This window comes from Pollicipes pollicipes, unplaced genomic scaffold (assembly GCF_011947565.3).
Source record: "Pollicipes pollicipes isolate AB1234 unplaced genomic scaffold, Ppol_2.1 Scaffold_7261;HRSCAF=8764_pilon_pilon_pilon, whole genome shotgun sequence".
Lineage (NCBI taxonomy): Eukaryota > Metazoa > Arthropoda > Thecostraca > Pollicipedomorpha > Pollicipedidae > Pollicipes > Pollicipes pollicipes.
The window spans coordinates 52,514,686-52,535,973 of record NW_023597054.1 but is presented as its reverse complement, the minus strand read 5'-3'; the positions used below and the strand labels follow the sequence as shown (position 1 = coordinate 52,535,973).

Genomic DNA, 21,288 nt, shown 5'->3' with positions numbered 1-21,288 from the left:
AAAGCCTAGACATTGCATATTTGACAGTTATGGCCCACACGAAGGACATCGAAGGTTCTTGCCGTAAAGGGAGTGTCCCACATTTGTATGGAGTTTTAAAGTCAGTCATCTTCACTTAGCCCCTACTGATGTATGTTGGAAGCATGACCGCGTCTACAACGCACTTTCCTTCTAGCCCATATAGTTCACGTGTTAAATACCTGCTTTTCACAGAGCTGTGAATCGAACTCCATCAGGCCAATTTCGATGAGCCCGGTACCAAACGGGGGATTGATCTTCTTGAGCCGGTCCATTGACCATTTTTGGTCTAGCGAAGCCAAACTCTTACGGCGTGCCAAGTCAAAGTTTTGGTGCACGGCACGCCCTGAATAATAATCGAAATAATCATAAGAGAAAGTTGTGTTCGAAGTCAGAACGTTCCCGGCATTTTCTACCAAATTCCCACGAAACATACTAAACTGGTTCTGATAGCCAAGACGTGCCAACAGTGTTGTTCATTGCACAACTCCTTCTGAGTTTCTTGCAGGAAGCGTGGGAACCACGTTCATTCAAACTTGCAATGCGTTCATTATCATGGCACCTGCGCCGCGCCACCTTCGGTTACCGGCTGCCAAATATGATGTACTAACAAGAAATCTAGCCTACATAGCACATCTGGAATATTTCTGGTTAAAGGCTGCAGCTTTTTTGTGCTGCAGTTTGCCCTTCCCGGTATGCATTACCCTCCCGGTATATATCATCTTCCGCTTACCCTTGTTAGGTAAACGTACCACCATCTCATTGGCCACGCGGTGTTTCAGGTCAAGAGGAGTGTTACGCAGAGTCGTTTCGTGATCATTACAGGGCTGTGGGGTGACGGAAAATGGATAACGTTGGGGCAGAACTGCATGCGCCTAGGAGGGGGGAGGGACGCAAGCGCCGAGCTTTACCCCGCGCAGGGACCCCCCGGGGTGTGCGCTGGACGCCCGATCGAGGTTCTCCCTTCGCAGGAAGTCTCTCGGCCCACCCGTAGCTGGCGCATACAACCTGCACCGGATAAGCAGGGCGTCGCGAGGATTCAGGATTAAGCAGGGAAGACGATAAGAGGGTTGGATGACCAACACGAGCCACGTTTTGTGCTGCTTAAGGCAAGCAGTTGGAGATGAGATATTACGGAAAAGAGACTTATGATTGAACAGCCTACGAACAGCGCCATAGCCGTACGATTGCTAATCAACAGTTTAATAGGTAACCTTGCTTCCGATCCTTTATGTCGGAGGGAGCGGTAATATGTAAAGAATATCACGGAAAAATATGCAAGAACGCCACAACAGGCCAAAACACGAGCACACAACGATATTTGCTTGAGCGGACACGCCCAGCGCCGCCAGCGCCTCTCTCGCCAAGCTGAAGCAGTAAGATTAGTGCTGGGGCTGCGATTTCGCACGGCCAGTTTGGCAGCACCTCCAACGTCAGTCAAACGTTCCATGACGTGATCATGCAATGGCGCATTAGGGAGCATATTTAATAAGAAGAGAAATTGTGTCGTCTGGAACAGCCTGTTCCACGTACAATTAAACCAACAGTTACAAGTGAGCTCATTTCATCTCATCTGATGATTCAATATCTTCAAGCGTGGAACACTCCCTTTAATTCTGGAACATCAGCGGGGTTAGTTGCTGGGGCCGCCATAGAGTGCATTCGCGATGGTGATACAGCTACATCATATTAGGATTTCCAGGGCCTGCAAAGTAAATCCATAACGTGGATAGATGAACTTTTGACAGAGCTCAACTTTGCATGTTGTGGAATCGATAGTGCCAATTACATTCCGCTGAGAGCAGATGGAGAACTGGCAGTGAAATATCTACAATCGCGCCACAAGCTCAATTGACTCTAAACACCTGGTCGCTCACTAGCCGACCAGGTGTTCAGAGTATATGCGATGACACGACCACCCCGATGTGGTGGGGGCCGAGAAGACGAAAGTGTAATGACATCTCCTCGTTCCTATCCACGCCAACCTGTCGCCCGGCGCAATGGCGACATCCGACACCACCACCCTGTACGGTAGGGTCGAAGACTGGGCCGGCACGCCGTGACCGGGGTCATGTCGCCGCAGGCCACGGCCGGGGCGCCGCCCGAGTAGGCCCGGCAGGCCACCACCCCCAGAGCCAGCACCAGCAGCTGCAGCGGACACCGACGCATCTCCTGACGGTCACAGACACGCGCGGCCAGCGTCAGGTCGTTTACACATCGCAAGGGGCCGTGCGCACACATGGGCCGCACCACAGCCCAACACCCCCGAGAGGCGCACGCGACACAATGTGACGCATCTGTAAGGTGCGGCAAGTTGCTCTGCTTCGGCCCAACTGGCAGAGACACACCTGGCTGCTGACCCAACCGCTGCCGAGGTCAGTGTGTCCGGAGAGACTCACTCACCGGGCGCGGAGTCGGCACGGCTTGGTCGGGGGAGAAGGCGCGCAGAATGTGAATCACGCTCGGCCGCCGCTGCAGTGATGGGGCGAATCACGCTCGGCCACCGCTGCGGTGACGAGGCGATCACGCTCGGCCACCGCTGCAGTGATGAGGCGATCACGCTCGGCCACCGCTGCAGTGATGAGGCGCCGACGAGCCGGCTTGGTCCCGGGGAGACGGCGCGCGGAATGTGAATCACGCTCGGCCACCGCTGCAGTGATGAGGCGCCGACCAGCCGGCCGGCGGTCGTGCGTTGCAGAGAGCGACGGATTCTCCAACCGCAGGCGTCTTCAGAGATAGCGGACCGGCGGGATGCCCCCGCGCGGCGCAATATTCGTCTACCTCTGGCAGTGCGACCATCACCGGAAAGCCGTTCTCTAGCGACCACGCGTGTCTGCGCAGGCGACAGACGAACGTTTCGCGGCAAGTTATTAAGTCAGATTGCACGACTCAGTGCAGAACGATACGTGTCTATCGACGCGCTGCCCCGGCCCCCTCACACAGCGCGGGAGGGTCTCGTCGCCCATCGATCCCTCCTCACTTGCCACGGTCGTCACACGTGCGCGCCCATATCGCCCCCGTCATAGGCCCCGCTTACGCGAGCATTCTAATGCGCCAGCAACTAACAACAGAGGCTTAACACGTGTATTAATCCCCACATTATTCAAAACATTGACATTAAAACTCGGAAGCGTTATTACACATCATGCAAGGTAAAAATGGACGGATATATTTCGATTGCAGCAGATCATGGTTCAACAGGCATGTCTCACTTTTACAAAATGCCACCCTTTTAAATGAAATCGTATTATCAAAGCACTGGTCAAGAAGGGAATATTTTCTTTTGAGTATGCATCCCGTGTAGGGCATATTACAAATGGACATTACATATGTCATCCCTCCTCTCCAACAGCATCACACAAGCAGAGCAGACGAAGGACGCAATAGTTTGTATATGCAGCGTAGGCACTGGAAAAGCACGTAACGTAAAATGTCTACTGCATTGATCATGTGCGCGTTTGTTCCATTCACAACCCGTCGAGTAAGTCTCTTTGAACTAACATAAAGCGTGGGCTGCTTAAATTGTCCTCAGACTGAACTTTTACGACCAACGCCCGACCAACTGCCACCGAAGTGCGCATTGTCAAAGAAATAAGCATCGCACGCGTGATTCGATAAATGGGGCAAGTACACTCGCCAGGGTACGTACTGACTTTGGTCCGTACCGTGGCAGGACCACTGCAGTTGGCGCACTCAACGTCTACAGCCCACGTGGACGGATGAGTACATGTCATGCCACTACACATAACACGGTGCGCGCTAAGAGCCCGCATAATGTCAACAGCAGCAGCGAGATTATCAACACCGGGACCGTGCGGCTTAACAGCGAGTCAGTCACCCCGCCGATCATCGGGCTGACGGCGGCGAGGTCTCTACAGCGTCCAACCCACTGCCAGGCCTCCTCAGCCGCCGGCACCGTCGATCCCCGGCGAGGGACCGGCCACGTACGCGGGGCGGGACGGGGCGGCGGCGGGCCTCGCCGCCGGCCCGCCCACACACACACAGACAGACAGCTATCGCCCAGACCGCGAGATCAGGCCACAGGAAGCACACACCACTCGGTGCAGACACTTCCTGCACGGCTGAGCGGGGCGGACACGCGAATGGATAGCGGCGTCGGCGCGGCGCAGAGCCGCGCCGGTCTATAACAGGGCCGAGCCGACCCGCGAGTCGCGCTCGTCTACAGCGCGATCGCGCCGACTGAAAGGACCCACGCCGATCAGTACCGGGAACGCGCTAATTTACGACGGGATAGAAGCCGGTCTGCAAGATCGCGCCGTGTTGCTGTCATCGCACTTGAATACTGTGCGATCGCGCTGATCTAAAGCAGGCTTGAGTATATCTACGAGAGAATCTTGTCGATCCACTTTTCTGCTGGCGCGAGGACCACCATCAACACCAGGAGCGTCACGAACAGCAGGTTGATTACGATGTAGATGCCAAGCACCGTTCGCCGCAGCGTTGAACCCTGGAAACAGTGACATCAGCCTGCCGTACGAACGATATGAAACCTCCATCACCCACCTGAGAGCCATTGCTGGAACTGGATGCATCTGGATGAAGACCCACTGGATAGTTCAGGACAGGTCTGACAGACTGGGCGGCTGAACGGTCGGGCCCAGGGCAGGACTGACCGGCGGTCGGGTCCAGGGCGGGACTGACCGGGCGGTCGGATCCGGGGCGGGACTGACCGAGGTCGGGTCCAGGGCGGGACTGACCGGCGGTCGGGTCCGGAGCGGGACTGACCGGCGGTCCGGTCCAGGGCAGGAATGACCGGCGGGCCGGGTCCAGGGTGGGACTGACCGGCGCTCGGTCCAGGGCGGGACTGACCGGCGGTCGGGTCCGGGGCGGGACTGACCGGCGGTCCGGTCCAGGGCAGGAATGACCGGCGGTCGGGTCCAGGGCGGGACTGACCGGCGGTCGGGTCCGGGGTGGGATGACCGGCGGTCGGGTCCAGGGCGGGACTGACCGGCGGTCGGGTCCGGGGCGAGACTGACCGGCGGTCGGGTCCGGGGCGGGACTGACCGGCGGTCGGGTAAGGGGCGGGAGTGACCGGCGGTCGGGTCCAGGACAGGGCCTGACCGGCGGTCGGGCCCAGGACAGGTCTGACCGGCGGTCGGGTCCAGGGCGGGACTGACCGGCGGCTCGTCGGGGAGGTGGGTCCGGTGCTCAGTGACCGGCTCGCCGCCCGCCGCCGCCCGCCAGCCGGCCATGTAAGCGGCGCGCGGCACCTGCGACATGGGCCGCCAGGGCAGGTAGCGCGGCACGCAGCGCCACCAGCCGGCTGGCGGCGGCGGCGGCAGTAGCGGCGCCCGGCACGGTCCGGCCGGCTGCCCATCCGAAATGGAAGTCGCTGTCCGAGCCGAAGCAGTGGGCCGCTCCGCCGCCGAAGAGGTCGTCGGCGGGCTATGACGGAAAAGGACAGGGCGGAGGAGGCGGCCACACTGAGCTGCACAGTGACGCGACATCTGCACCCGACCCACACCGCATCGGCCCGGCTCGCGGGCGCCTTCTCGAATCAAGCGGTAAAAAGGGCACGCAACCTTCAAACGTTTTGGGTGTTGCAAAATATCCCGCTCTACATAAACGAGAGGTGCCCGATTCTCCACCATTTGCCAGTTCATTGCAACCCACCACAAGCCCCCGCTGCTGCCTACACACTTTCTTCCACCAGGACCAGTCAGCTCCTCCCCACGGGGGTATCCCGGCTAACACCGGACCTGTGTGCAGTTTTGGCCCTGCCCGAGCGGCACACGCCCCCTACATGCAGGCGGTTCATCTAGCCCGGCCACTCACGGGCGCCTCCTGAGGCCGATCAGTCTGATAGGCGTGGTAGCTGTTCATGCCCATGTCTCGCATGTTGTACGCCTCGGCGTGGCCCTTCTGTCCGCTCAGAGTGCGGTCTGACCAGCACTGCTGCATCTGGAAGGACGGCCCCACAAGCACACTCAGGCCAGGCCGTCGCGGCAATGTAAGGGGGGTGGGAGGGGATCACAGCGAATATCGCACAACAACCAATGAAGGTGCAATAAGCACGGAAGTATTGTAACGCGCCGCCACTAGGGTTCCCCCCTTCCAGGACAACGGCATGTCACATATAAAATAGCTTTTCCCGACCATCCATGAACGAGTGCTGATGAATGAATGAACATGAGGCGCACACGAGCGGTCATCGGAACCGGCTTGGGTAGCTTGTTTCAGGCGCTTGAAGTACATTACTGCGAGGGATCCAGCGGCACGGTGTCGTGGCGAGCTGGCAAAATGTGACGGCCACCAGGACGGCACATCACACACCATATCCAACTAGTGCCGAGATGTACGACACGACCTGTCAGAATCGTTCTAATGCGCAAGGCGGCAAGCCTCCAACTTGCACAGCGACAAGACTGAACGCTGCTGCAGCTCGCTGCATGTGGCATGACCTCGCTCGCGCTGGTCCCGCCCGGCCTCTTCACGCGCGAGGCGGGTGACGGCCGCGCCGACGTACCGACAGCACGAGGTGCACGGCGACGTGGAAAAGCACGAAGGCGGCGAGCACCCAGTAAGCCCAGTCAGGCAGCTGAGCGGCCGGCAGCTGCACGGCGAAGAAGACGGTGGCGATACCCAGGATGTGCGCCGCCGAGCCGACCGTCCAGTGCAGCCAGTTGAAGAGGGCGCGGCGAGGCGTTCCCGGGTGGCAGCGGCAGAGCGCCATCAGCGGCTGCAGGACGGCCAGGCAGACGCAGAGCACGCCCAGCAGCGGGTGCGGGCTGGCGGCCGGCCCGGCCAGCAGCGGCGTGGTCGTCCACCCGCCCACCTGCCACACCACGCACGCCAGGCCGGCCAGCGTCAGCAGCACTGTGATCACCATCAGAGCGCGGTGGCCCTGGAACCAGAGGTCCAGCCCGGCCAGCTTGCGGCTCACCCACGTCTGCTTGTAGTAGCGCGCCAGCAGCATGCCCGTGCTCGCACGTGCCCACCCAAGCAGTCAGCATGAGCGCACCGTGCACGCGGAACAGCAGGCCACTGTCGCCGGTCGCCTGCCGGGCCGAGGCCAGCTCCACCGGCTGACCCGCTCACGCGCCGCGACGTCTGGTGGTAGCGAGGCCCGCCGTCGGCATCCACTGCGGCAGAGGAACGCGCTCAGCGGCGGCGAACGGGCCGGCCGCGGGCGGCCACGTCCGGCGCCTGTGCGCGAGGGCGTGGCCGTGACGGGCAGCGGGGCGATGCGGACGGGCGGGCCAGTCGGAGTTGCTGAGGTTCGGGTCGGGGCAGACGCAAACGGAGGCAGCCGTCGGACGGACGGTCCACGAGCCGTCGACGCGGGTGTGACGCCGCGCGTCGACAGAAGCCCTGCATACCGCTCACCAGCGCTCAACGCGTGCCCCACCGCCACAGCGTACAACAGACACAGTACAGGACCACATCTGTCCACGCTCGGCCCCGCCGATCGCCAGGCGCCACTGACCTGCGCCGCTCGACACCATCAGGTGCAGGTCGGACGAGGCCAGGTCTGCCGTCTCGTCGCCCACCGAGAAGCGCGCCGCGTGCGTGAACTCGCACAGCAGGAAGCCGTCGCGGTATTCGCTGGGAGAAGTCGGTCACCAGCTCACCGCCCTGTCGGCCGGGCGGCCACGGTGAAACGTGGGAAGACCGACCAGGACCGACTATGCAGGCCACGCTGTCGCCAATACAGCCGTCAACAAAACCATTTGGGCATCTCAGAAGAGCATGTAAAATCAGCTAAACGGTAAAACGGTCACAAAGATTGGAAAACCAAGTCGCTTAATACCTACACTTACATGCAGTACACGCATCCCGGAGACGTTCACAATGCTTACCGCGGACGTGGCGTTCTGCTGATTTGACTGTTTTCCCTTGTTGTGGGCGTGCTTGATCTGGTACCCGCCGCCCGGGCGGTCCGTGCAGTAGATAACTGCATCGTCCCCCCTGTCACAGAGACGGCAGAGGTCGTCACGCACCGACCGACGAGCCGGCCGTCAGTGCAGCCGACACGCCGTCCTCCGCCCCAGGGCAGGACAGCGTCAGCGGTCATGATGCTCCGTCCTCCGCCTCAGGACAGGACAGCGTCAGCGGTCATGGTGCGCCGTCCTCCGCCACAGGACAGGACAGTGTCAGTGGTCATGACACGTCGTCCTCCGCCCCAGGACAGGATGGCGTCAGCGGTCATAATGCGCCGTCCTCCGCCCCAAGGCAGGACAGCATCAGCGGTCATGACACGCCGTCCTCCGCCCCAGGACAGGACAGCATCAGCGGTCATGACACGCCGTCCTCCGCCCCAGGACAGGACAGCGTCAGCGGTCATGACACGCCGTCCTCCGCCCCACGACAGGACAGCATCAGCGGTCATGACACGCCGTCCTCCGTCCCGGGGCAGGACAGTATCAGCGGTCATGACGCGTCTAAAACCACGCCCTGAACGTTTCTGAACATGACCAATACACCTCTCAGATGTGTCAACACAACACATACATCCGTAAGATATCTTTCAGGCGTAAAAATACGCATACCGCTTCAGCAGCATCTAAGTAGCACGTAACACAACTACCGCACCCAGCCACCACACTGGTGAGGCGCCCCACCGGCAGCCAGCCAGCCAGCCAGCCAGCCAGCCAGCCAGCCAGCCAGCCAGCCAGCCAGCCAGCCAGCCAGCCAGCCAGCCAGCCAGCCAGCCAGGCAGCCCGTGTCCGCGACCGGCCGTCGCTCACCATGGCCGCGTCCCTAGAGAGTCCCATGGCCAGGTACTCGGCCGGCTGGTGCTTGCCGTACAGCTGCAGCCGGTAGGCGCCGTCCGGCCGGCGCGCGTACGTCACCATCAGGTCGCAGTTGCGGCCCTCGATGCAGCTGTCGGCGCGCGTGAAGCAGCCCTTGCTGAGCAGGCAGGCGTCGTATATGGTGGCGATGGCGCTCGCCTCCGAGCTGGCGCCGCCGCAGTTCTGCCGGTGGCGGCGGCGGCGTTATAGCGGGGGCTCGGTCGGCTTGGGGTCCGGGTCAATCCCGGGCCTCCACAACAAGCTGGCACAACGACAAACCGCCGGCTCTGCGAGCCGAGCGGACGATAAACAAAAACTGACGTGCTGGCGATGTGTGAGCGGCTGAGCACGAACACGTTGCACCTAGGCACAATCTGTTGGACACGTCCAGTTAGCCCCGACATCCTGTGACCTGGAGGGGCCCAGGCCAGGTCACACAGGGAGTGCCCCAAGCCTCTCACCCTGGCAGGAAGGGCGGGCACCGCGGGGAATCGAACCCCGTACCTCTGGTTTCCCAGACGCGCAGCGGTTAACACAGACGGGTTAACCACTACACTACCGGCACCCCCAGTCCCCGGGCACTGCCGGCCTCAGTCGGAACACGTCGTCCGTACCTCAGTGCAGACGGCCTCGGTGCTAGCCGGCGGCGGGACGGTGCTGGTGGGGGAGCCGGAGGCGCGCTGGCAGCGGCGGACGGTTCTACCCGCTGCGGGGTGGGCGTCGGGATGGGTCAGAGACACGCTCCACCAGCCGCGCTCCCCACCCGGCCGACGCCGCGCAGAGCAGAACAGAACGCGAGGGCTCCCGCGCACGAGCGTCGGCGACATCGCGCGGCCGCGTCAGAGACGGACAGACGGTCGCCGGAGCTCCGCTGGCTCCAGCGTCGGTCACCAGCACACGCCAGACACAGCGTTCTGAACAAGACCAACCGTTTACCACACCCCACGCCGCTAGTTGGCCAACGGAGACACAAACAACTAAAGCACAAACGCGGCGAGAGCGCCTCTATCTTCAAATCGAGCGGGGAAGGGCGGTGGTGCGGTCACAGGTGGGACTGGCAACAGGTCTGAGGTGAGCGAGGCCACCGGCGCCGGCCACGCCACACTAGACACAGCCCGGCTGCGGCGTCCGACCGTGCGCCAGCATCACTACTGACCGGGGACAGCCGGTCGGCGCCACCCTCCGCCTGCGCCGGAGCCGGAGATGGAGCGGGAACCCGAGTATCGGCGGTGGTGTCGGACGCCCGGGCCAGCCGCAGTCGAGGCGTGTTGTGTCCCACCCAGAAGGTGTCGTGCTTCTGCACCACGGTGACGCGGAACACGACATCCTCGTCCAGGTCGCCGGGGGGCCTGCCAGAGCAGCGTCACCGCCTCCTTCTCCTTGCTGTCTAGGTGACTGATGCCGTTCTGCGTGCAGAGCACACACAGGCGGAACGTCAAACGTCAATCAAGGGCTGAAGTTCGGCGGTATTTAGGACGGCCACAACCTAAACCGAGTAGTCACTCCAGAGAAGTCACCCTCCAGTGAGCCAACGCACTCAGCCGCAAGCGCAACCAGAAAAAAATCCAGATGACGAAAGGAAACCCCCTCTGAAGCACCAGGGAGAGCACGACGAGCGACTTTGTCCGACATCCACTCACGGTGACGCCGTCGTAACGCGATTCATTAATCCCACTTCACATGTTAACATGACATCAGTGGCAGAAAGGACCCTGCGCTCATGAACAAAACCACCCGCGCCGCAACACTGAAGACTCGGCCGGAGGACGCCGCGGAGATCGAAGGAAGAAAAGGAAGGCCAGGGAGGGCCCGTGGGCCCGCGTGGCCGCCAGCTCACGTCTTGGCCAGGCTCGCACGACACCGTCAGGTGCTGGCGCGTGAAGAAGCGGCCCAGCGCCGGCGACGAGTCCGGGTCCCGGGCGCGCCGAACTTGCAACGAAAAAGCCCTTAAACGGCGGCTGGTTGCCTCGTCTGATGGTCACCTTCACACTGAGGGGGACGAGTGACGAGGTCAGCGGCGAGCGGGCAGGACCAGCCACGCCCGGCCAGGTCAGCAGACCGCGACAGCAGGCGGGTCAGCACGAGCGAGGCAGGTCCTCTGAGAACATATGACATCGCATGTGGACAATGTCCCAGTGTGGTTGCTGGTGTCGGAGTATGTCCGGCATATAGCGGGGCGTCTGGTTCAAAACCTTCGTAGTCAGCGCTCAAAACTTTTGGAGAGGATACACTGTGGACTGGTAATATGAACTGACCGCATGGCACAATTGGTGACCCAAATGCACTGATTGGTTTTGTATTAAAACCGTTCTTCGAAGAAATGTCCGACCGCCGGGCTTCGGACAGCTACACAGGTAAGTACTTAAGGGGAGTTTCCCACTTTTGGGGCTTATTTCAAACATCCTCCAGTGAAAACTCCGCACGATTTAAGTGGAATAATGACACTGGCTAGTGCCGCCGCAGCATAGTCAATATATAATATGAATAACAATTTTCATAATTTTCCAGTCCAAATTACGCTGCCAACACTTTGTAACAGCACTAAGGTTCCTCCTTGCAGTCGCGACTACTGTCGTCACGACCACCGTGCGCACGCACCTCCAGTGGTGTGAATAAAAATGCGTTTGTTATTGGTCCAGTGGACGCGAGCTTAGTACCGAGAGGCGCATTGGGTGCAGTTTGGACCAGTGTGTCACATCAAGCATGTGCTACTCCCATTCTCCGACCCAAAGTGCGCCTCGAAAAGAGTCACTACGGCGAACGCCATAGCGGAGATATCAAAAAAAGTATAACGTTTCGTTGAAGTCGCGGGATAATAGCTTCATGTTCGCTTTCGTGTCCAAATAGTATTTTAAGCTTTCGTAGCACTTATTTCACGAACGTTTTGGCACGTGAGTGTGTTGCAAACATTGCAGAACACACACACGTTGGGCAAAAGTAAGGCAAATGAAATGCATTACTTCCATAGTGGTGAACAAGGAGTCAAACGAGATTTCTGCCGCAGAGTCGGTTGCGTCAAATCTGAGCTATTCAGAGGGATTTCGATAAAACTGGTATTACCGATCAAATCGTACATGTTTGATGTAACAAGTGAAAAGTACAAAAAGTCAGATACTCCCTTTAGAAAGCTACCTATGTATGCATCCGTGTGGCCATTCATTATGCAACGCATAACTTGAAATAGCTCGGTGTTGACATTCGTATCGCATGCCATTCGTATGCCGTTTGGAGTGTCACGTGTATGAAATGACATCGACAAACACAGCAATCTCCTAAGACCGTATCCAGAAAAAGGCAGCACATGTAACACCACTGAAAGGTACGGGAACGAACAGGGCTTCTTCCCCGTGCACGAAGGCAAGGACTCTCCGGGACGCCAAACTGTGCGAGTCAATCAATGTGACAGCAACTGCCCGACGGCTGATGACATAAAATCGTCCAGGCCGTGCGCAAACCGTCCAAACGACGTCCGTGGACCATCATAATACGACACAATGATGGGAACAACGTATTTCCAGTGCCTGGAAAGCCCGGCTATGCAAACGGCTCATGCTGGGCGAGCGGAGGAACGCACCGCAGGCGCAGCGTGGAAGCGTGCAGCCATGGGCACCAGTCCGGGACCGTGCAGTGAAACCATGCCTGCCGCTGAGCCGACCAGCCCGAACGAAATCCGCTTTCTGCCGTGACTGTGACAATGGACCCGGGATAGTCGTCCGGCCGTGTTTGTCGCCGGGCTCCGGGCCGCTGAGCGGTAGTGGAGTTGTGTTCGGACAAGGAACCCAGCCGCGGTCAGCTAAGGTGTGCTCCTGACGCCAGTCAACTCACGCCCACCAACCACCTCCTTCTGGTGATCGGATAGCGTCAATGTGACGAGAAGCATCCGTGGCTTATTGGTGCTTTAGGGGGCGCCGACACAAGGTCAAACCGAGGTGGGCGAACTGTCGCCGTACCATGTTTACCACACCATGTTTCAGCCACAGACGCCAGGAAGACTGCTGGGTTTTGAGGATACAGCGACCTCTTGGTCAAATCACACACCGGCGCAAAGCAACCCTAGCACCCCCCTAAAAACGGTCCTGTAACCATGTGCTCGTCCGACACCTATCAGTGTCATGCCCCGGCTCGCCCGCTGGCTCAGACCGAGGGCACGCACAACTCGGACCGGGGCGCCGAATCATCGCCACCGGTAACCGGCCGCGTTACCCAGCCGGACGCGGCGGCTGGCTGGCGATACCCGGTGAGCGGGTCCGGCCCCGTTCGCCCACGTTGCGTCGGCCCGGCGGAGGCGTCACGCCGGAACGGAACGTCACGCGCGCCGCGGCCGGCCAATGGGGACGAGCCCGCCAATGGCCAGCCATGCGGGAACAAAAGCAACCCGACCGAGCGCGCCGGCCCACCACCGACCACCCGGGAACTGATGTCGGCCCGACGCTCGGTCACCCGGACCGTCAGTCCGCCGCCGGCTGCCCGCCACCGACCACCCGGGAACTGATGTCGGCCCGGTGCTCGGTCACCCGGACCGTCAGTCCGCCGCCAGGCTGCCCGCCACCGACCACCCGGGAACTGATGTCGGCCCGGTGCTCGGTCACCCGGACCGCCAGTCCGCCGCCGCCAGCCTACCGAGCGGCGAGCTGTCCGACCGCAATCCACCGTCAGCCGACACCCGTCTGGGCTGGCGATTCATCATCATTTGGAGGTGAAACTAGCTGAGGATGCAGTCACTTATAGCGGGTATTCAACGCCATTCGTAACAGTTTTGGTGTGCTTTGAAACTTCCTTTTCAGGACTGGACGTGACAAGCGGTTTGGACGACCGCCATCGTGCGTTGGCCCGACGTTTTCTGCACATTGGCGCGACACCAGCGGAGTGACGTACAACAGACGACGTTTCAATGGCCGTGACAAACTATACCATTCCGCAGAGGGGGACATCGTTTGCCCTACAACACATCGCATGCTTTGAGTCGTACCAGACCGTTTGTGTCCCAGTGAGAGGGCCGTGTTCTCTGACGATGACTGACCCACAAGCAACAGGCGTCAGCAGCAAGCATTTCACCATTCACGACACATCACACGTCAAAAACAGGATATGTGAGACATGTGATATGAGACTCCCAGGATACGCAACCCATTGCATACGGGGCGCACATGGCCGCACATATTGCATGCATGTTACATATGAATTTGCACATGGGTCACATCAAAACGGTTAACAAAAGATTGCGTCCATTCTCCATAACGAACCATCTGAGCTATAGAGGCCACTGCAAAAATCGGAAGCAGCCACGCATTCCATGCAAAGCGAAATGGAGCAAGTGCTAAGCATTCAATGGCAACTTATGAAGTCAGCTAATGGGTTGCAGCGGGGCATCCAAGCGGATGGAAGCGACACCCAAAACAAACCGTACCGTTTCCCCTAACCTAGGCACTGCAACAGAGGCCGGGCACTTCATCAAGACCAGCACCAACTTCTTCCAACAATTATTATGTCTTACACCATTCAGGGTGGTTTTTTACAAACTTCTGTTTGACGCTCGGCAGTCAGAATCGACTCCGAAATCATGAGAAAGAAATAGCTAGGGCGCGCTGGAATCGATTCGCATAACCTTTTCTATAGAGAGAGTCAGAGAAAGTCAACTAAATCGCTTTTTGCGATTGAACGTGCTGAAGCGGAATTAAGCGCAAATCAAGGTTTGTACGCATCGTCAGAGACGTCATTCTTCCATTGCGTCATCATACCTCGCACACCATTTATTGATGGCAAATTGACGTCCGTTACATCTGGAAATCGTGCCCGCGAACGCCAAATATGAGCGACTCGCCACTTATATTTGCATTAGCCTTGATTGTCGCATGGTCAATGTAATGATAGGATTTAAAAGACATCATTATGACGTCACGGATGCCTCCGTGACCTTGAAATGGTCTGCACGAAATAGTCTGCACATGTTTGCAGACACGTAGCTCAGAAACTGGAGGGCCTTAGGTTTTAAGAAGGGCGAGGCCGTCAACTGCACTGAATTATCTTCAACAGGACTATTTCATTACATATAAATATGGAATGCTCCCGTTAACAGAAATCTTCCTTAAGGTCGTTTTTGTCGAAGGGAGCGGTAAGGGACCCAGAGGGGTGGGTTTCTTTTTCTCCCGCTCACTGTAACGGCACAGAAGTCCAGTGGAAGGCAGGACCTCATACTTTGACATCGGCTGGGCCGCTTAGTCAAGGCTCGGTTCTGGGATCTTTCGGGAGCGCCACTTACCGTTTGGACGGCTCTGCACGCTGTCACCGGACACAGTCACATTGTATATCATGTCGGACTGCTGGGCCGGCACGCCGTGACCCGGGGTCATGTCGCCGCAGGCCACGGCTGGGACGCCGCCCGGGTAGGCCCGGCAGGCCATCGCCGCCAGAGCCAGCACCAGCAGCTGCAGCGGGCGCCGAAGCATCTCCTGACGATCACGCGGGCCCGGCGTTAGGTCGTCCCCAAAGCCCACGCGTGTGCAGCCTCACCGGTGAGGCGCCTCACCAGACACGCCACCTGCTGAGTGGCACGTGCCGGCACCTCCGCCGCGTCCTCCGGCTGTAAACTGACCACCCCGAACACGTCCACCCCGCCGGTGATACCTGGCGGAGCCGCACCCTCACAGCGGCCCGCACCTTACGGCTCCCAGCCAGTCCACACCCACACGCAAATGAGCGCAGTCACGCGGCGTGTGCCAGCGCCAGGCGGGCGCGCACGGCAGCGGCCGGCCCACCGCGACCGGCGTGGCGACGCCGCGTCACGGCTGACCCCGATCCGGCGGCGGTCACCGCGCCGGCAGCCGCCGCCGCCGCCGCCGCCGTCGCCGCCGCCGGACACGTTCACACGCCGCCGGCCGCCGCGCCACTGGCTGCCCGGCGCCGTGCCCAGCCGGCACGCGCGCCTCCTGCTGCTCCACAGGACCACAGCCACTGATGTCGCGACTGATACACCCGTCACGGAGACTCACCCGGTCGGCCCACGGATCATGACAGCCACCGGCAGTGCCGCAGCAGCTGCCGCCGAGAAGCACCAGACCAAACACACGGGCATTCAGCCGCTGACAAACAAGCCAGTGCAGGTTCAAGACCTTTTAGACGTTCGGAAAGGAAGCACGGTCGAGAGACGAGGGGCTTCTACAAATGCCGTGATGCCTGCAGGCGATTTGACTTATCGTGCAAACGCAGACGACAAGGCTCACATGCGCAATGGACTCTGACTACGGTTTCAGGCCCGCTGCGTGACACTTCTGAGGGCATACTGTGCGGTAACATGAAATATACACACGTGTAGACGATCTAAAATACCTCGCCCTGCGACTCATCTACCCATTACCCAGATACCCTCCGAGAAAGCAGCATACCGCGCCTCTATCGTCCTGCACGTACATACGCTGCCTTTTCCCCATTCTTATTACACTCAACTACTTGAGTGAACAAGGTTACCTAAATCGTCCTCATTGTTGACCACGTGGGTGTTTTTAAACAGCCCACACGTGTCGCCTAACTGTAACGTTTTCAAGCCCTCGATTCTTCTTGGTTTGGTTAGAGACATCAAGAAGCGCCAAAATGTGAACACCACCGTATTTAATGCTCAATACCACGAAGCGTAATGATGCTAAGGTCTCAGCTGCCCCGCCTCAGTACGTGATCAGCTGCAATGACTCAAGCTGATCAGAGCCGTAACATACCGTGGCACTTTTAATTGGAATAGCTACGCATCGACAGATAATATACATGCACTGCACGAGTACAGCATCTTATTACTGCATTAAACACGCGCGACAGACATTGAATGGCACCGCGTCCGCATTCCTTCGACGCATGACCTTGAGCGCCCACAAAGGGAGACAGGGGAGCGGCGCGGCTCTCTGACGTAAACCCGCGTCGCTGCTGTAAACGCGCCGCGGAAATCCGGTGCCGGCCCGGTCACATACAGCTTGGTTTATTGTCGTGTCTTATCCAGGGCACAAATACACCAGTCCAAATAACAGGAATATAACGAATTGCAACCTACCTCAAGTATCACACCTGAGGAAGTAGAAGAATAGCCCCAAATCACACCAGCACAGGTGACGAAAGGCTTTGCCAGCTGGTCCGTGCATGTAGGGGCTTGAAATGGCCAGGTTACTTCCCTGCACAGCAGAGAGCTGCGTCCATCCCCGCCTTAGGACAGGGGACCGGTACATGAGCAAAGGACACAGGGAGCGGCGGGATCGCTCCAGCACACAGCCAAACGCGGCGGGAGGTGGCGGGCGGGCGGGTGCGGCCACGTCACGCGTCAGCATGAACAGCGTGTCCGCCTTGTGCTCCTGCGATGGTGGGGCGTGGCGGGGTCAGGCAGAGCCAGCTGGCGGGGGATCCGTGCCCCCCCCCCCCCCCCCACTTACAGCACCGGAGCCAGCTGCCACAGCGAGTCGAGGTGTCGGCGCGCCCGGAGCCGCCCGGCGGGGTGGGCACGGCCCGCCAGGCAGTCACGCGACACCGTACCGGAAATCCCGGATAGAGGCGCACGGACCCGGTGCATCACACCATGGCTCTGGCCACACCTCTGAGTCACCTCACCGCCTCCAACACACCCACACAGGCTGCCACAGCTGGGCAAAACTCATTTATTACTTGTCACCAATGCACAAAGCCTACGCAGAGCCTTCATGCTGCAAAGGTGTCAGTTCTGTCAAGATCTGTGCATATTCCTTTCATATATCTTATTTGGCAATCTCATCTGGAATAGAATGATTCCTTCAGGACATGGGTTTAAATGGATGCTGGCATGAATGGTGATGTAGCCTCAAAAGACCTGGGGTAAGCACTAGAGAATGAAACACTTTTAACAATAAATATATTTGAAGTGACTGAAATTAATTTTGCTATGAGTAGAATGTGATATGTGGAATATAGGGTGTTTTTGTTTATTGGTGGACTTTGACATTAAACTGCATCACTGATGCCATGTTGGTGCTTACTTTATATTTGGGTGAGTTGTGTTTGTGCTTTGGGTCTGTTTTCAATACAACATGTGGGCTATTAATGAAACTTCAATCTCAATCAATATTTACACCAAATTATTGGAATGCAGCCATCTATATTAGATGGCTTAGATGTTTGGATGCACAACACCACAAGTCATTAGGACAGAGCAGCATTTGTAACATCTTACCCTTCAATCAACTAACTATAACATAACATGTCACGGTACTGCAACACTGTTGTGTCAATGTTGTGTATGAATTGGCAGGATGGTGCCATTGCATAAATGTCAAAGAGCAGCAAACCATCAGGCCTATTTTTGATATTTTGATGCTATACAAGCACAATATTTCTATAAAAAAGCAAAGCATGTGTTGCTCTAAATGTGTACTATTCATAATGGCCAAAGTATGCTGAGTACTGGTTAGGCCTTAACATAGCATATCTGAATACAGTTCAAGTAATCCAAACATCATGTTCCGATACCATGGTGCTGATGCTGTGGAGGGCTTGGCAGCAAAGTCCCCAGTAATGTTTACTTACAGGAAAAGCATACCACTGGACTCCAAGATACAGGTGCATGTGTCAATGCCAGAACCTCTCTCCCACTAGGTTTAATCCCAAGAAAACAGGTAGAACTAATTCCATAAAACTGCACAAGCCAGAGCTTATACTGGCTATCTTAGCTTGGTTGGCATGATTTCATCATCAATTCATTATTTTCAAAGGCTAGCCATCCCATCCACACACTATGTTTATATGGCAGGTGATGGCCTTTTATGGAGCATCAATATATTATGTTTTGCATGGAGAGTGAAGCTTTTACATGGCATAGTCAAAGATAACAATAGGGAAGAAGCTTTGTGGAGAGGTTGACAGCATAACATTATGCTAAGGTCTTGTAAAACCTTAAAGCCAGATACCATTCGGCTCCCCTCACGACAATGCGCTGACCTCATGTGCTGTTGTTGCATACATTAAAATCATTATGTCATTAATGCATCTTGCTTTCATAGATATTGAGCAATATATTGGGAAAACACCATCATATGGTGAGCAGGCCAATGCAAAGATGCTACAAATATTTAAATTATCTTTCTCATGGGTTTAGCATGTAGGATGGAATGCAAAGATTATCAATCCGCTGTGTTGGCATCGAGGATCAAATTTCATGGATTCTTGTTACCTTGGCCCCTTACATTTTTATGGTTTTTGATGCTGCTTGATGGGCAGTAATGTTGTGACTGAGTGCAGTAATGGCGCCGGTGTCGCGGCTGCTGTGTGTGTGTGCGGCGCTCAGGAGCTCACCATCATAATTATAAAAAATTTGAAGGTAAGAGCATGAATCTACATGTTTTGTGATCATTTATGATATGTCCTGCCTTAAACATGAGAATGATGTACAATGATTTTTTTTACATTAGGTAGGAAAGTTCACCCCGACCACAAGCAGTCACAGTTTTCGATCATTTCATATACTGCTGCAAAGCCACACATCAGAGAAGGGCCACGTTTAAGGGAAGATGTAATGCACCTGATCTCCTGCTGGTAAATACCTAACTCCAAGGCCTTATGCTAGTGCCTCGCATTAAATGTGCATGAGTCAAATATGTAGCACATCCCAAACCATAAGCATCACACTCAGCACAACCCACAGGCCAGCAGATCCTCACCTTTGGCATTTGTCAAATATCGAGTGATCTCCCCAGGTCTTGGCCGGCTTCCACGTCTGATGAGGATTATTCGAAAAGCTGCTGGTGCTTCATGGCTTCAAGCTACGCACAAATTACCACAAACCCTCACCGACAGGCCCCAGTTGCCAGACCTATGCCCAACCCACAGCCAGCGAGCGCCACGCAGCGGTTGCCTGCGCCGCGGTGAAAGTTCATTGCCTCTGCGTCAACTTGACGTAAATACGCAGTGTTGTACGACTCTAATCTACTGCTAATTTTAAAACCAGCTCTAAATCCTAGCTCGTTAGCCAATTTCCGCAAGAAATCGCTGCAAGAACACATAACATGCAATTTGCTGGCACCTGACGCACGCAGAAAACCATTTTGATCTAGAAAAAACTAACCAAGCTCTTTCCCGTATTTATTACCATATCAGTATCGCAGGCAGGGGGCACATGGGGCACGTGCGCCCTCCTTAGGTTCCAAGGGGTTCTTTGGGCCCGCGGTGATCGCCGATGGACACTCCGAGTTGAGAGTCCAGGGGGCCCGAAAGTTCGGTCGGAGTCTGTATTTAAGGGATCCGGCATGCAGGGCGGGCACTCCAATGCCAGCGAGAGCCTTATTGACGCAGATCGGGGACCCCCTGAAACTCGAAGGGCCTTTATGTCGGTCGAACATCACCAGTACCGCAGAGTGTGCTCCGTGTCGGTATTGACCCGAGATCTCACTTTATAAACGGGTACAAAGCCGTGCGCACGATTTTCAGTGTCCAGTGCCTGTCGGGGGCCATCAATACCTAACAGGGGGCTTTGCGTTGGCAAGGGGCCACGCGTCTGCTAGGCATAAGGTTCGGAGAGGCCCGAGGAGAGCCTGGAGGGCCAGCCGGGACTGAGAATGAAGGGTCCGATCGGAAGACCCAAAGGCACAAACGGTTGACCGGATTTATTTTAATTCAGGAGCCCCAGCTTGAAGGGGCGGGTTCTCAAATGATGGTCTGAGAGCCTTTTGCACCTTTAGGTGACGCCCTGAGTCGATAAAATTCTAAATATCGGTCAGGCACCACCAGTACCGCATATTCGGGTCCGTGTTGGTATGATCTGAGGACCCACTTCCCAAGCAGCGACAAAGCTGGAGCCAGCAGTTTACACTGTTCGGGGCCTCTGTATCAGCCCTGGTCGGGGACCCTGCAGGCCTTTTTTCAGACAGAGATTATCGACACTTAACAGTTTTCTTCGTGTCGGTCTGAGCCCAGGGGACCCGGTTCCAAACTAGGATCAAGGCCAGGACCCGCGATTTACAATATTCGGGATTCCGGACGCAATGAGCGGCTTCTGTGTCGGCATTGGCCTCGAGTCGCACAGGAACCGTGTTTGAGGGGACCCAAAGAGGGGCCCGAAGAGTCTCTTGAGACCTAAGATCAAGGGCCCAATGGCAGGTTTAATACCCCAAACGGTTGTAGGTCACACTAAGGGCCCCGTCCGTGGGACCGTGATCCCAAACGTCACCTAGAGGGTCTGTTTACACCGATTGTGCCCCTTTGAAACAGTGCATTACTCTGCTTCGGCCAAAGATCTCTAATGCCGACCAGTCGGCTCCGTGTCGCTCTAAACTCCAGTGGCTCATTTTCCAAGGGGGAACAAGGCCGGGACCGCGATTTACATTGGCCAGAGCCCTTGCAACAATGCTAAGCTATTGTGTTGGTCAGGGATCCACAGCACCTTACAGGGTGTTCGAGACGGGGATCTCGAGTGGGTCAGGAGAACATATGCTGAACAGGGACGGGGTGTGACCCCAAACGTAAGAGGGAGTCTTGAGGTGGTCGGGCTCTCTGGCAATGGAAGGAAATCTGACAATTT

The 21,288-nt window shown here is 57.1% G+C and overlaps 2 protein-coding genes across 2 annotated transcripts; both read right to left on the bottom strand.

Annotated features, from left to right (window-relative positions):
• Window positions 1–4,280: 4,280 nt before the first annotated feature.
• LOC119112968 (putative ferric-chelate reductase 1 homolog) lies at window positions 4,281–6,960 on the bottom strand. The gene is made up of 3 exons (XM_037237271.1): window positions 6,506–6,960; window positions 5,815–5,940; window positions 4,281–4,486 (listed from the first exon to the last, which is right to left on the bottom strand). Exons 1-3 carry the CDS (start codon window positions 6,953–6,955, stop codon window positions 4,361–4,363), a joined length of 702 nt encoding a protein of 233 aa, XP_037093166.1. The 5' UTR covers window positions 6,956–6,960; the 3' UTR covers window positions 4,281–4,360.
• Window positions 6,961–6,985: 25 nt separating this feature from the next.
• Window positions 6,986–9,432, bottom strand: LOC119111600 (uncharacterized). Its single transcript, XM_037235408.1, has 5 exons — window positions 9,386–9,432; window positions 8,727–8,954; window positions 7,839–7,946; window positions 7,466–7,614; window positions 6,986–7,121 (listed from the first exon to the last, which is right to left on the bottom strand). The coding sequence occupies exons 2-5, from the start codon at window positions 8,832–8,834 to the stop codon at window positions 6,986–6,988; spliced, it is 501 nt and encodes a 166-aa protein (XP_037091303.1). The 5' UTR covers window positions 8,835–8,954; window positions 9,386–9,432.
• Between the last annotated feature and the right edge of the window lie 11,856 nt (window positions 9,433–21,288).